Here is a 14,547-nt window from a genome sequence, read left to right on the forward strand (position 1 = left end):
TCTCACCAAAGCCTTTGACCTCGTCAGCAGACGTGGTCTCTTCAGACTACTAGAAAAGATCGGATGTCCACCAAAGCTACTAAGTATCATCACCTCATTCCATGACAATATGAAAGGCACAATTCAACATGGTGGCTCCTCATCAGAGCCCTTTCCTATCCTGAGTGGTGTGAAACAGGGCTGTGTTCTCGCACCCACACTTTTTGGGATTTTCTTCTCCCTGCTGCTTTCACATGCGTTCAAATCCTCTGAAGAAGGAATTTTCCTCCACACAAGATCAGGGGGCAGGTTGTTCAACCTTGCCCGTCTAAGAGCGAAGTCCAAAGTACGGAAAGTCCTCATCAGAGAACTCCTCTTTGCTGACGATGCTGCTTTAACATCTCACACTGAAGAATGCCTGCAGAGTCTCATCGACAGGTTTGCGTCTGCCTGCAATGAATTTGGCCTAACCATCAGCCTCAAGAAAACGAACATCATGGGGCAGGATGTCAGAAATGCTCCATCCATCAATATTGGCGACCACGCTCTGGAAGTGGTTCAAGAGTTCACCTACCTAGGCTCAACTATCACCAGTAACCTGTCTCTAGATGCAGAAATCAACAAGCGCATGGGTAAGGCTTCCACTGCTATGTCCAGACTGGCCAAGAGAGTGTGGGAAAATGGCGCACTGACACGGAACACAAAAGTCCGAGTGTATCAGGCCTGTGTCCTCAGTACCTTGCTCTACGGCAGCGAGGCCTGGACAACGTATGCCAGCCAAGAGCGACGTCTCAATTCATTCCATCTTCGCTGCCTTCGGAGAATACTTGGCATCAGGTGGCAGGACTATATCTCCAACACAGAAGTCCTTGAAGCGGCCAACACCCCCAGCTTATACACACTACTGAGTCAGCGGCGCTTGAGATGGCTTGGCCATGTGAGCCGCATGGAAGATGGCAGGATCCCCAAAGACACATTGTACAGCGAGCTCGCCACTGGTATCAGACCCACCGGCCGTCCATGTCTCCGTTATAAAGACGTCTGCAAACGCGACATGAAATCGTGTGACATTGATCACAAGTCGTGGGAGACAGTTGCCAGCATTCGCCAGAGCTGGCGGGCAGCCATAAAGACAGGGCTAAATTGTGGCGAGTCGAAGAGACTTAGTAGTTGGCAGGAAAAAAGACAGAGGCGCAAGGGGAGAGCCAACTGTGCAACAGCCCCAACAAACAAATTTCTCTGCAGCACCTGTGGAAGAGCCTGTCACTCCAGAATTGGCCTTTATAGCCACTCCAGGCGCTGCTTCACAAACCACTGACCACCTCCAGGCGCGTATCCATTGTCTCTCGAGATAAGGAGGCCCAAAAGAAAAAGAATATACTTATAGAAGCTTTTGCTATCCGTTTTTATCATTTGCGCTAGTTTTCTTTCATAATTTACCTTTGCTCTTTTTATTACTTTTTTAGTAACCCTTTGTTGATCTTTAAAAGTTTCCCAATCTTCCAGCCTGCAACTGGCCTTTGTAAAATGGTGTGCCTTAGTTTTTGTCTTTGTTATCCTTAACTTCCTTGCTTAGTCATGGATGTTTTTTCCCCCTCTTAGAATCTTTCTTCCTCTCTGGAATATATTTTAGTTGGGAGGAATTGAATATCTCCTTAGACATCTGCCACTGCTTATCAACTGTCCTACCTTTTAGTCTTCCTGCCCAGTCCATTAGGGCCAAATCTGTTCTCATGCCTATGTAGTTACCTTTGTTTAACTTTGCAACGCTAGTGTGGGACTCCAGTTTCTTGCCCTCAAACTGAATTTGAAATTCTAGCATGCTATGATCACTATTCCTTAGAGGATCCTTAACTATGAAATCATTAATTAACCTCACCTCATTACTTAATACCAAATCTAGAATAGCCTGCTCCCTGGTTGGTTCCACAACATATTGCTCCAAAAAACAATCTCTAATACATTCAAAGAACTCTCCCTCGAGACTACCCTTGCCAATTTGATTAATCCAGTCTGTATGCATATTAAAATCACCCATGATTAGACCTCCCTCCTATAATGTTTTGATTATGTTGAAGTATCAAGGACAACTGTCAACCTGCCTGTGAGGTGAGGCTACACATGGGTGGATCGTTTTTCAGCCAGCACAGAGCTGATGGGCCAAGTGGCCTTTTTCTGTGCCTTAAACTTTCTATGGATCTACAATACACATGCCTGCTATTTTATTCTTTTAGGAACCTCTTGCCTCAGGTTTGTTGGGACATCCTTTGATTGCTTCTTTCAAGGCGACAATATGGAAACTAATAAGAAAGGACTTGCACTTCTATAACATCTTTCACAACCTCAGGATGTCCCAAAACACATTATACTTTTCACTTTTGAAGTAGCACTATTGTAATGTAGCAAATCTGTGAGGCAATTTGTGCATAACAAGATCCCACAAACACTAATGTGATATCAAGAAAATCTGTTTAAGTGATAAAAACAGAAAGTGCTGGAAATACTCAGCAGGTCTGACAGCATCTGTAGAGAGAGAAGCAAAGTTAACGTTTCAGGTCTGTGACCTTTCATCAGAACAGATTGTATGTTTTAGGTGATGTTGGTTGAGTGAGAAATTTTGTCCAGGACGCCAGGGAGAATTTCCCCGTTCTTCTTCGAAATAGTGCCATGGGATCTTTTAAGTCCACTTCAGAGGACAGACAAGGTCTGGGTTAACGTCTCTTTTGAAAGATGGCATCTGTGACAGTGCAGCACTCTGTCAGAGCTGCAATGGACTGTCAGCCTTGGGACTGCTACATTGTACTTTGCCTGAGTTAACGCAGGTCATTGCAGCTCTCCGAGGAAAAATGTTGCAGGAACATGCAGTGTTGGAAGAGTCAAGAGACAAAGGGCTAGAAGAGTTTGCAGAAGAATACTGTGGAACAATTTTCAAGCCAGAGGAATTTTAAAGTTGATGCACTGAATGACTTTAGGTGTGGAAGATTGGCAAGCAGGATTTGGTGCAGATTTTTGTTTTTAAAAACAATATCAATTATGGATGAGTTGAAGTATATTGAGGGTGCAGTTCAAGAATCCAGTTGACTCTACAAACAAAAAAGGAGGGGTTTCAGTGGCAGTATGGGTTAGGTAGAGATGGAGAGGGCAGTCGGTAGTTTTGGGATGGACTGGATGTGAATTTTGAAAGTCAAGTCAGGATCAAGCAGAACACCAAGATTGTGCACTGTCAGGTTTAGCTTAATCTGTCTGCTGATGTATCACACTCTTCCCACAGGTTCCAATTTTAAGATTACTTCCTTCAAATATGTAGATTGGCCTTTGATGCTGTAAACAGGGTCCATTTGCTATTTTAACTAGAGGCCTGCATGGGGAAGCCATTGCGGCTTTCTTGCCATGCCAACCATGTGGGGCCAGGGAAGACCGAAAAAGTGAAACGTTTTACATTTTTTGACTTTACTTGTGGAACCAGGAGGCACAGGACTCCCTCCCAGCCACTTACCTTAGTTATTTATCTAGATATCATTTGTTTGGACTTCACAAGACCTTTGATGAAGTGATGAAGTGCCACATGAAATACTGATTTAATCAAAATCCTGGGAATCCATAATAGTCTGAATAGAAATTGGATTAAAAAGTAGAAATTGAAAGTATTCATGAGTAGTCTAATGCCAGACTTGATAAAGGTGATTATCTACCATATAAAACAGCGCAGTCAAAATGTTGGGGGCATTTATCATCTGGAAACATGACCAGGTTTAACATGTTCTCTGATGATACCCATCATTATCTCACTACCACCTCTCTCAACCCCTTCACTGAGTCTGATTTGTCACTCTGCTTGTTTGACATCCAATATTGGATGGACAGAAATTTCCTCCAATTAAATATTGGGAAGACTGAAAACATTGTCTTCGGCCCCCACCTTTGTCCCTCTCTCTGGCCACTGCCTGAGGCTGAACTAGACTGGTCACAATCCTGACGTCTTATTTGACCTTCAACCCCATGTACTCTCCATTACCAAAATTGCCTACTTCCACATCTGTAACATCACCTGTCTCCTCCTCTGCCTCAGCTCATCTGCTGCTGATACTCTCATCCATGTATTTGTTACCTCGACACTCAAATATTCCAATGCTGTCCTGGCTGGCCTTCCACTTTGCATCAGTGCTAAACTTGAGTGCATCCAAAACTCTGCAGCCCATATTCTAACCTGCAGCAAGTCTGTTCAACCATCACCCCTTTGCTCACTGACCTACATTTGTTTCTGGTCTGGCAGCACCTTGATTTTAAAATTCTCATCCGTCTTTTCAAATGCCCTGTGTCTGTGCCCCTCTTTTATCTCTGTGACCTCCTCTAGCCCTGCAACCCTCCAAGATCTCTGCACTCCTCCAATTCTGTCCTTTTGCACATACTTGGTTTTCCTTCGCTCCACCATTGATGGCCGTGCCTTCAGCTGCCTTGGTTCTAAGTTCTGGAAATCCTTCCCTAAATCTGCCTGCCTACATTTCTCTGTCCTCCTTTTAAGACACATGTTAAAATGTACCTTTTTGCCTGAGCTTTTGGTCACTTTCTAAATATCTCTTGTAAATTTTGTTTGTTAATCGCTCCTTGAAGCACATTGGAACGTTTTATTACGTTGTAGGTACTATTTAAATGCAATTTGTTATTCAAGTTGTGCTTGATTGGACAGCTGGTGAGTCACAGTATTGGACGGACATGCTGAATGACCTCTTCTCATCTTTGACTTTTCTGGTATGCGTTTAGCATGGATTCTGATGGTTTTGTGCACTGAATGCAGACTGTGAAAAGACATACAGAATCTGTTCTGTTGCTCGTATTGATGGATCCTGGTGCACCATTTTGTGAATTTGTACCCCCGTTCCTTTCAGGGAATGGACCCTATCACTTTTACCTGGTCTGTTTTACATGGTTGATTCTTAATGTTCTGTGAAGTGTCGCAGCAAACTACTCCGTTGTAAAAAGAATTTTCTGCCTAATAACACTTAATGCCACAAGGATTGCGGTGGCTCGCAATCGCCTTTTCTGGGCAACTACGGATGGGAAATAATTGTTCAGAACAAGACTGCAAAATACTGTTCTGTAGTGCCTGTAGTTGTAGCGCTATGGGTGCTGTTTTTCTGCCAAAGTGGCATTTGTGCTGTGCGTACACGCTTATGGCAAGGTCTGTGCCAGAGGCCATTTTGATGACATTCGGAGTGTGCTCTGGAAGTATGCCTATAGTGACGTCAAGGCAGCGTGTAACATTGGTTTGATGCTGGCCCTGCCATTTTTGACTTCGCCAGTGCAGCTGATGCCCTCTCATAGTTACGCAGAGCAGAACGCATGATCAACAGTCGGAAGGTGCTGTCGAAGGAGCCTTGGTGAGTTGCTGCAGTGCATTTTGTAGATGGTACACACTGCTGCCACTGTGCGTTGGTGGTGAAGGGAGTGAATGTTGAAGGTGGTAGATGGGTGCCAATCAAGCGGGCTGCCTTGTCCTGGATGGTGTCGAGCTTCTTGAGTATTGGAGCTGCACCCATCCAGGCAAGTGGAGAGTATTTGATCACACTCCTGACTTGTGCTTTGTAGATGGTGGACAAGCTTTGTGCTCTTTATCCCAGGAAAGCAGAGTACATTCTCTATGACCAGAGAGAAGCAGGCAGAGCGTGTAGGTGGCTTTGCCAGGATAGTGGGCTTCCCCATGGTGCAGGGTGTGATCGACTACACATAACTGGCTTTGCGGGCACCGCATCTAAATGCAGAGGTGTACCATATCCGTGAAATGGTTCCACTCCCTGAATGTGCAGTTGATGTGAAGCCATGCTCAGCACGTCATGCAGGTGAATTCTCGCGATGCTGGCAGCAGTCATAATGCAATTATTCTACACAAATCCGCTATTTCCTCAGTATTTGAGCAACCACATCGAAGGATAAGGTGGCTGCTAGATGACCAGGGCTATCTGACTCCATGTGTGTAACCCAACCACATGTGTCCAGCATGTATATAATGAGAGTAGTGCTTCCACACAAACCATTATCAAGCAGACCATTGGGATGCTCAAATAATGCTTCCTGGATGAACCCTGAGGTATTCCCCAGAGCACGTGTTACAATTAGTCATGGTCTGCTCTATCCTTCACAACCTCACCATCGTGAGGGCACAGCTCTTATAACCAGCACAGCTGATGAGCAGGAGAAAGGGAAGAAGCAACCAACACATCCCATTTCCAGCGGGGATATCTGTGATCACCTCATCCAACTACATTACTAGTGAACACAATCCCAATTCCCTGTTCTACAACTGTCCCACACATTACTTTTGGCCACAATACTGAAATAAAAGCCACGACAAAACATCCATTCCAAATCACTAATATTATGAACAAAAGTCAACTAATCGCACTTGTGCATTCCCTTTTGTGTGCTGCAAGAGAAGCTGGACATTGGCCATCAGACACTGCATCGTGGTTGGGTCTGCAAGTGTTCTCATGGAATTGGCCACCACTTCCACCCTGGAAAGGATGGGCTCCAAGCTCGGTGCAAAGCCATGTGCAAAGTTGGTGCCAGATTACACCATGCTCCTTGAGTGACAGCAGGCTATCTGCAGGCCTGTAAGTGCACCCAGTATTTCATTGTGCCTGTCCATCAGCCTTTTTCTATGCGGCACCCCTTGGAAGTCCTCTGCAGCAGATCTCGTGTGCGCCCTCACCCTCCAGGAGCTGCCATATTTGGAACCTTCTCTTCCCTGCCCAGGCCCCAATCCACTTGTGCTTGGTGACTTACCATGTGCAGCCCTTGCTTCTGTGTTACCCTGTAAACTACATGCAATGCCAGTATCTGAGCTGGTAGTTGCAAGTGTTAGATTGAGTAAAGGTGTTTCTTCATCATCAGTCACTTGTTCCTTTTGGACTTCACACTCCTGCACCAGTGCCTGACCAGAGAAAGTTCTTGAGTATCTAAAAGGAGAAAGGCACAAGAAAAGGCTTGCGTTGAGGGAAGGGGGTGGGGGGAAAACAGGCGGTGCACGCTTACACCATCTGCAGCTTGTAAATCAGAAGTGATTGTGAGATGAAGGGGAAGTGGGATGTGATGAAGTAGATTAGATGGGAACATGCCTTCATCTTCAATGATTTCAGCTCCATTGCTGGCCACCGCCTCAGTCATGGCCATTCCAGTGGTGGCTAGCACCGTCTCCTCCATCAGGGTGAGGGCAAGTAGCCGTGTCTCTCTCCTACTAGTTAGATATTGCAGTCTGCGGTTATGTGCCACCTTTTCCTGTAAGAGAAGGAAGTTTGGCAGTGAGTGTGGATCAGAGTTTGGATGATGTGCCTGTCATAGTTGAGCTGGTGGCAGTGTGTGCAAACTGTAAGATGTGGGTGTGAGGCCTTTTTTTAAAAATTCATTCATGGGATGTGGGTGTCACTGGCTAGGCCAGCATTTGTTGCCCATCGCTAATTGCCCTTGAGAAGATGGTGGTGAGTTGCCTTCTTGAACCGCTACAGTCCATGTGACGTAGGTACACCAACAGTGCTGTTCGGAAGGGAGTTCCAGGATTTTGGCCCAGCCACAGTGAAGGAACAGTGATATAGTTCCAAGTCAGGATGGTGTGTGAGTTGGAGGGGAACTTGCAGGTGGTGGTGTTCCCATGCATTTGCTGCCCTTGTCCTTCTAGTTGGTAGAGGTCGTGGGTTTGGAAGGTGCTGTCGAAGGAGCCTTGGTGCATTGCTGCAGTGCATCTTGTAGATGGTACACACTGCTGCCACTGTGCGTCGGTGGTGGAGGGAGTGAATGTTTGTGGATGGGGTGCCGATCAAGCAGGCTGCTTTGACTTGGATGGTGTCGAGCTTCTTGAGTGTTGTTGGAGCTGCAGCCCTTCAGACAAGTGGAGAGTATTCGATCACACTCCTGACTTGTGCTTTGTAGATGGTGGACATGCTTTGGGGAATCAGGAGATGAGTTACTCGATGCAGGATTCCTAGCCTCTTACCTGCTCTTGTAGCCACGGTATTTATATGGCTACTCCAGTTCAGTTTCTGGTCAATGGTAGCCCCTAGGATGTTGATAGTGGGGGATTCAGCGATGGTAATGCCATTGAATGTCAAGGGAAGATGGTTAGATTCTCTCTTGTTGGAGATGTTCATTGCCCGGCACTTATGTGGCGGAAATGTTACTTGCCACTTATCAGCCCAAGCCTGGATATTGTCCAGGTCCTGCTGCATTTCTACATGGACTGAATCAGTATCTGAGGAGTCGTGAATGGTGCTGAACATTGTGCAATCATCAGCGACCATCCCCACTTCTGACATGATTGAAGGAAGGTTATTGATGAAGCGGCTGAAGATGTTTGGGCCTAGGACACTACCCTGAGGAACTCCTGCAGTGATGTCCTGGAGCTCAGATGATTGACCTCCGACAACCACAACCATTTTCCTTTGCACTAGGTATGACTCCAACCAGTGGAGAGTTTTCCCCCTCATTCCCATTGACTTCAGTTTTGCTAGAGCTCCTTGATGCTATACTCGGTCAAATGCTGCCTTGATGTCAAGGGCAGTCACTCTCACCTCAGTTTGTAACAATGCTAAGGGTGTGAGGGTAAAGTGAGACTATGAATGTGAAGAATGAATTGTGCCTGATGGAGAATGTTGGTAGGTGAGTGAAGGCAGGGTTGTGAATGGAGCAATGTGTGAGGCTAGTGGTCAATTTGTGAAGTTATGTCATTTGAAGGTGCATTCACTGATATGGCGGCACAGTGGCGCAGTGGTTAGCACTGCAGCCTCACGGCTCCAGTGACCCAGGTTCAGCTCTGGGTACTGTCTGTGCGAAGTTTGCAAGTTGTCCCTGTGACCGCGTGGGTTTCCGCCGGGTGCTCCGGTTTCCGCCGGGTGCTCCGGTTTCCTCCCACAGCCAAAGACTTTCAGGTTGATAGGTAAATTGGCCATGGTAAATTGTCCCTAGTGTAGGTAGGTGGTAGGAGAATTAAGGGAAGGTTGGTATGTGGTAGGGAATATGGGTTTAATGTAGGATTAGTATAAATGGGTGGTTGAAGGGCCTGTTTCAGTGTTGTATTTCTCTATGACTCTATGACCTTGACCACACATGTGAGATCAGTAAACCACTTCCTGAACTGCATTCAGGTCCTTGAGGCTACACTGCTTGCATTGACAGTGGTGGCTATCAGCTCCCACTGCCTTCAGTGTCTGCTGTGGATAGAGGACCTCTCTTCTCCTGTCCACCTCCTGCCCCAAGGCGTCCAGTATTGTGTCAGAGAACCTTGGAGTGCACACTCTTGCCCTGTTGTACCATTTTCACTTTTTTTGCATGAAAGTGTTTTCCAGCTACTTCCATCACCTACTGCAGCCAGAATGCAGAGTTTCTCCCGATCTTAGTCTGTTACAGATGCTTGGAGGTTGTGCCAAAAGCCTGGGATCTAGTCCTTTTTTCATTATCGCCATAGAGCAAACAAGAGGAAGGGCTGAAAGCTCAGTTTCTTTTTAGTATAAAGTTACGTAAATCAGTTATAATAGGATCAGGTAACATTGGCTCTGAGCTGCCTGTCACAAAGTTGTTGGTTCATATCTGTCTGTCTTCATAAATGAGGAAGCAGCACGCAATGGGTGGTCTTTCAATTCTTTGATTTATCTCCTTAATTGATGTATTTTACTTAGGCCACAGAGGGATCTGTGGTTTATGTTGACCAGTCTACCTCACGTTGTATGGTTGACTCCTGGAAACTTGGGTCTCTTCAGAGTGAATGTACCTACTAGGTGTCATGCCTGGCAACTGAAGTTAGGAACAAAGTCAACACTCTGTGGCACTCAATCTGTTAACTGAATCAAGCAGGTCACAGTTCTCCAGGACACTTAATAATTTACCAGTCAGCCTGACTTGCAAATAAAATCTGGAGAGATTGACCTGCCATCAGCGTCTGGTGTCTTCCCAGGTGACCTCAGATAATCTTACAAGTTAATCAAACAATAGGATGTTTTTGGCAGGACAAGCAGCGGAAAGCTTACCAATGACTTTAGCTGGTTGATCTCTGGCCTGTGTACGGTTGGAGTCAGGTGTGTTCCTATGGAGCGGGGAGATCACTTCGGTACTCAATATCAGGCAGACAAAAATTCTTCTGGTGCACATTCCTTCATTACAACAGTGACTACACTTCAGAAGCACATCATTTGACTATAGCGCTTTGAGACGTCTGGTGGTAGTGAAAAGCCCTATATAAATGCAAGTCTCTTTTTATTTCTTAGTACTTTATTTGGAGACTGTAAAATATGATTGATTTTAGTATGTACTGGATACTTAGCTAATTACAAAAAAAAAACCTCAGTTTAGTTTGCCCCAGGACCAGATGTAACTATGCTCAGTCCTGTTGAACAAAATGATCTTTCATACCTGCTTATAAAATAAAAACCGAAAATGCTGGAAATGCACAGCACGTCTGCCGGCACCTGAAAGATAACAGTCAGGTAATAGTTACTCGGATGGTATATATATGTAGAATAATAGTCTGTGACCCATTCATGGATCTGAGTTTTTTATGTAAAATGTTTTCTCTGTCGTCTTTCTGAGGCTTCTCTAGTATTTTGGTGAGACAACTTCGGTGGAGGGTCTCTGACATGCTGCTGGCCCACCAGTGGAAAACTAAGAAATAAAAAAAGACTTGCATTTATATAGGGCTTTTCACAACCACCGGACGTCTCAAAGCGCTTTACAGTCAATGAAGTACTTTTGAAGTGTATTCACCGGTATAATGTAAGAATGCGCACCAGAAGAAATTCTGTCTGCCTGATATTGAGTGGGAAATTGGGGATATTTATAGGTTAGTGGTCGAAGCGTGACATTTTTAGAAATCTTTAATGAGCCACATGGGATTAAGTAATGTAAAAAGGGGAAGTATAGGGTACAACTCTTATTGCTACAGTGCTGGGTGCAAAACTAAAATCTCCTAAATACAGTCTGGCCAGTTCTAATCTCTGTAGAAATATGTTAAGAAAAGGATGGGTGGATCTCATTAGCTTGCGCTTTTTTCTGTTGGTGTGTTTCAAATTTGTTCCTGCTGATGGAATTTTTTTTTCTTTTCATTTTGCTTTCAGTTTCCTCCCCTCCTTTCCTGAATGTATTAACTTGCTAGTTTGTAGTCCCACAGGTGCTGGCAGCCTACAAATAAAGAAAGAAAGACTTGCATTTATATAGTGCCTTCCATGAACACCAGATGTCCCAAAGTGCTCTATGACCAATGAAGTACTTTTTTGGAAGTGTAGTCACTGTTGTAGTGCGGGAAACACAGCAGCCAGTTTGCACACAGCAAGCTCCCACAAACAGCAATGTGAGAATGACCAGATAATCTGTTTTTGTGATGTTGATTGAGGGATAATTATTTGTCAGGATATTAGGGATTATTCCCCTGCTGCTCTTCAAAATAGTGCCATGGGGTCTTTTACATCCACCCGAGCAAGCAGGAGGGGCCTCGGTTTAACGTCTCATCTGAAAGACAGCATCTCTGACAGTGCAACGCTCCATCAGTACTGCACTGGAGTGTCAGCCTTGTACCAGTACCTCACCCAATTAGTTAGGTGTACCCCTAGACAGTAGTAGAAACTGTATGGACTTGGTTGAGGGCAGGATCAGGCTTAGCTATGATATCTGCCCCCCTTCCCCTCCCCAAATCGGTTGAAGAGCCTACCAACACTCCAGACTTACACATGGGCAGCTTACTGTTGCCTGTTGGACTGGACCCTAAAAAAATGCTTTCAAGAAATTAATGGAAAACACTTGCAAGAAAAAGCAGGTTGCTGCTGAGAAGCGCAGGATGTCGAGAGAGAGGGAGAAGAGAAAGTGGCATCGAGGCTTCGGGTTATGTGTTTTTCCTCCACCCCAACACCCAAAATGCAAAATTCGAGGTGTTTGTTTTCCAACTTTTTTGATGTCTTAACATAAAGAAAACAGTCTAATGCACAGTAGATGCTCAGGACTATTGTGGGAGATCAAAGTTCAGCATGTATTCGGATAAGCCATTGGCCAATTAAATATGTCAAACTTTTAACAGTAAATTAAAGGCAAAGAACTCTTTCCACATGAACTATTTGTAAATCCTGACAATGCTACTCTGATCAGTTCTCTGCTGAATTTTTATCTCTTCCTTCATAAACTCCCAAGTGCACCCTCCTGCATACACTTTTCCTCTTACCAGCATCCTCACTCTGTTAAAATCAGAACTTGAGATGTATAAGAATCAGAACTCGAGAATTCCTTACCTTATTTGATGTCCCTCCTTATACGGAGGTTTTAAAACCCATTCTTGCTGTCATCTGATGAATATTTCTGGATGTGCATCGTTCTTTTTAATTGGATGGTTTCCTGCAGACCATGTCATCTGGGGTCTCAGTTTAAGAAAGAATTCCAAATGCAAATAGTAACTTCTTTCAAATGGTTAGAAGCCTTATCCCTAGTGAAGAGTGCTCTGTGTACACAATTTTCCATGGCCAGTACAGTATCGTAATTGTGCTTCACTCCAGATACATATTTGGACGTGTGCAGGGAACACACTCGTGTCAAGTTGTGTGTAGATGAAATTTAAAGTGAAGCACCAGAATGAAGGGTCACAAAGTCTTGTTGCCTTAAGACAGAGAAGCATTAATAACTATGCAGTGATATGATATAATGGTGATAATGGAGATGCAGCTTAGGTTTGGACATGTGAGGGAACTTAATATTCCTGTTTCTCTCACTGTCACTACTAAAAATGTTATAAAGAGGGCTCGTGGCAATGTTAGTAAAAGACTGTATCACTGCGCTAAACTGTAATGATGTCCGAGGGATTGTGTTAAGACAGAATCCATATAGATAGAGTTAAGAAATAGCTAGGAAATTATATAATTATGTGTAAGTGAGTTAATGGGGAAAATCTGCATAAAGTTCAGAGTAATTTAAGAACGGCAGGATAATACTGGAATAAAAGTAATGCATACCATCGAGGTGGGGAACTTCCTTTTAGAATGCATTCAGGGTTACTTCTTAGACCAATGTCTTTCTAATCCAGTGAAGAAAGTCTCATTGCTTAATGTAGTTATGAGAAATTTTGTGGGACTGATGTGATCTTGGGAGAACAATTGGGGAAAATATGACCTGAAGTTAGTTAGATTCAATGAACAGAAAAATAGATGAAGAGTCTAAGGTAAGGAAAAAGGCAAGATAAGAAGGGAACTGCCGAAATTAATTGGAAAGTAAGGAAACAGGTTGATGAAACAAAGGAACAGGAGTAGGCCATTTAGCCGCTAGATCCTGTTTCACCATTCAGTTAGATCATGGCTGATCTGTGGTATAACACCATATGCCTGCCTTTATCCCATATCCTTTTAATACCTCTGGTTAACAAAAATCTATCAATCTTAGGTTTAAAATTAACAATTGATGTAGCATCAATTGCCATTTGCAGAAAAGAGTTCTAAACTTCGACCAGCCTTTGTGTGTAGAAGTGTTTCCTAATTTCATTCCTTAAAGGTCTAGCTCTAATGTCGGAAATGTGGCAGCTAATTTGTGCACAGCAAGTTTCCACAAACAACAATGTGATGATGATCCAATAATCTGTTTTTGTTATGTTGATTGAGTGATAAATATTGGCCAGGACACCAGGGATAACTCCCTTGCTTTTCTTCAGAATAGTTTGATGGGATCTTTTGCATCCACCTGAGAGGGCAGATGAGGCTGCGATTTAGTGTCTCATCTGAAAGACAGGTGTGATATAAAAGCAAAGATAATATGGACAAGCTATCCATTCTTGAGGATTATTTATCAATAAAAAAATTAAGTGACTCAGTTGGTCAAGGCAGTAAGGTCCTTGTTCTGTGCTGAGTTAGCTGATCTCAGCTGGCGAACTTGTAGAGGAACAGTACTACAGCTACCCTCGGGTAGAGGGGAGAAATTAGGCAAGGCTGCTGCTCCTGGTCACAATATAGTGTTCCCTGCTGGTTGTTTGTACATCTATGTGAAAGATGCCTCCTGGCTGAGCAGCACTTTGCTTGGATTTGGCATTCAAATCCTCTGGATGTTAAGACTACGCTTCTCTACTGGACATTACTCAGCTGCTGTGACTCTGATCTATTAAGTTGCTTACATTTTTAGGCAACAGCCAACCCCCCCCTCCCCCCCCCCCCCGCCCCCACCCACTGCTGTTGTTATCTACTGAGCATATTAATTTTCTACAGGTTTTTCAGCTTTATTGTGCTACAGTTTAGTTCCTGGGCTGTATACATTGCTGCTTTGAGATCCTGTAGTGACCTTCTACTTTGCCACCATTTTTCTTCCCTGTGATCGAATCTGAACACTTACAGCCTTTTCATTTCCACAGAAATACCTCCAGCAGTGCATTATCTGATGCCCTACCCTTCAAATAGTTTCTGGACTCACTCACCCGCCACACCTGCCTCTGTTCCTGGGTATCGGTTCATCGATGCTCCAAGCTGACTCTACCGTCTCTACGTCAACTTTAACCCACCACAGGACCTCTGACTTGAATTTTGGACTCGTCCTATTATCTCCTCTCAATTCCCCATTTATTGCCAGGACATA

The 14,547-nt window shown here is 44.3% G+C and overlaps 1 protein-coding gene across 2 annotated transcripts in view; it reads left to right on the forward strand.

Annotated features, from left to right (window-relative positions):
* Positions 1–14,547, forward strand: part of ptprja (protein tyrosine phosphatase receptor type Ja) — a 192,527-nt gene that overhangs the window by 13,530 nt on the left and 164,450 nt on the right. Inside the window, exon 1 of one of the 2 annotated variants that reach the window (XM_068046059.1) lies at positions 4,683–4,728. The exons of the other annotated variant lie outside the window; for it this stretch is intronic. Coding sequence (XP_067902160.1) covers positions 4,693–4,728 — 36 coding nt within the window. The 5' untranslated portion in view covers positions 4,683–4,692. Of the gene's footprint in view, positions 1–4,682; positions 4,729–14,547 lie in introns of those variants that run through there. 2 annotated transcript variants of the gene reach the window in all.

The sequence above is a fragment of the Heterodontus francisci genome, chromosome 14 (genome assembly GCF_036365525.1).
Source record: "Heterodontus francisci isolate sHetFra1 chromosome 14, sHetFra1.hap1, whole genome shotgun sequence".
Taxonomy (NCBI): domain Eukaryota; kingdom Metazoa; phylum Chordata; class Chondrichthyes; order Heterodontiformes; family Heterodontidae; genus Heterodontus; species Heterodontus francisci.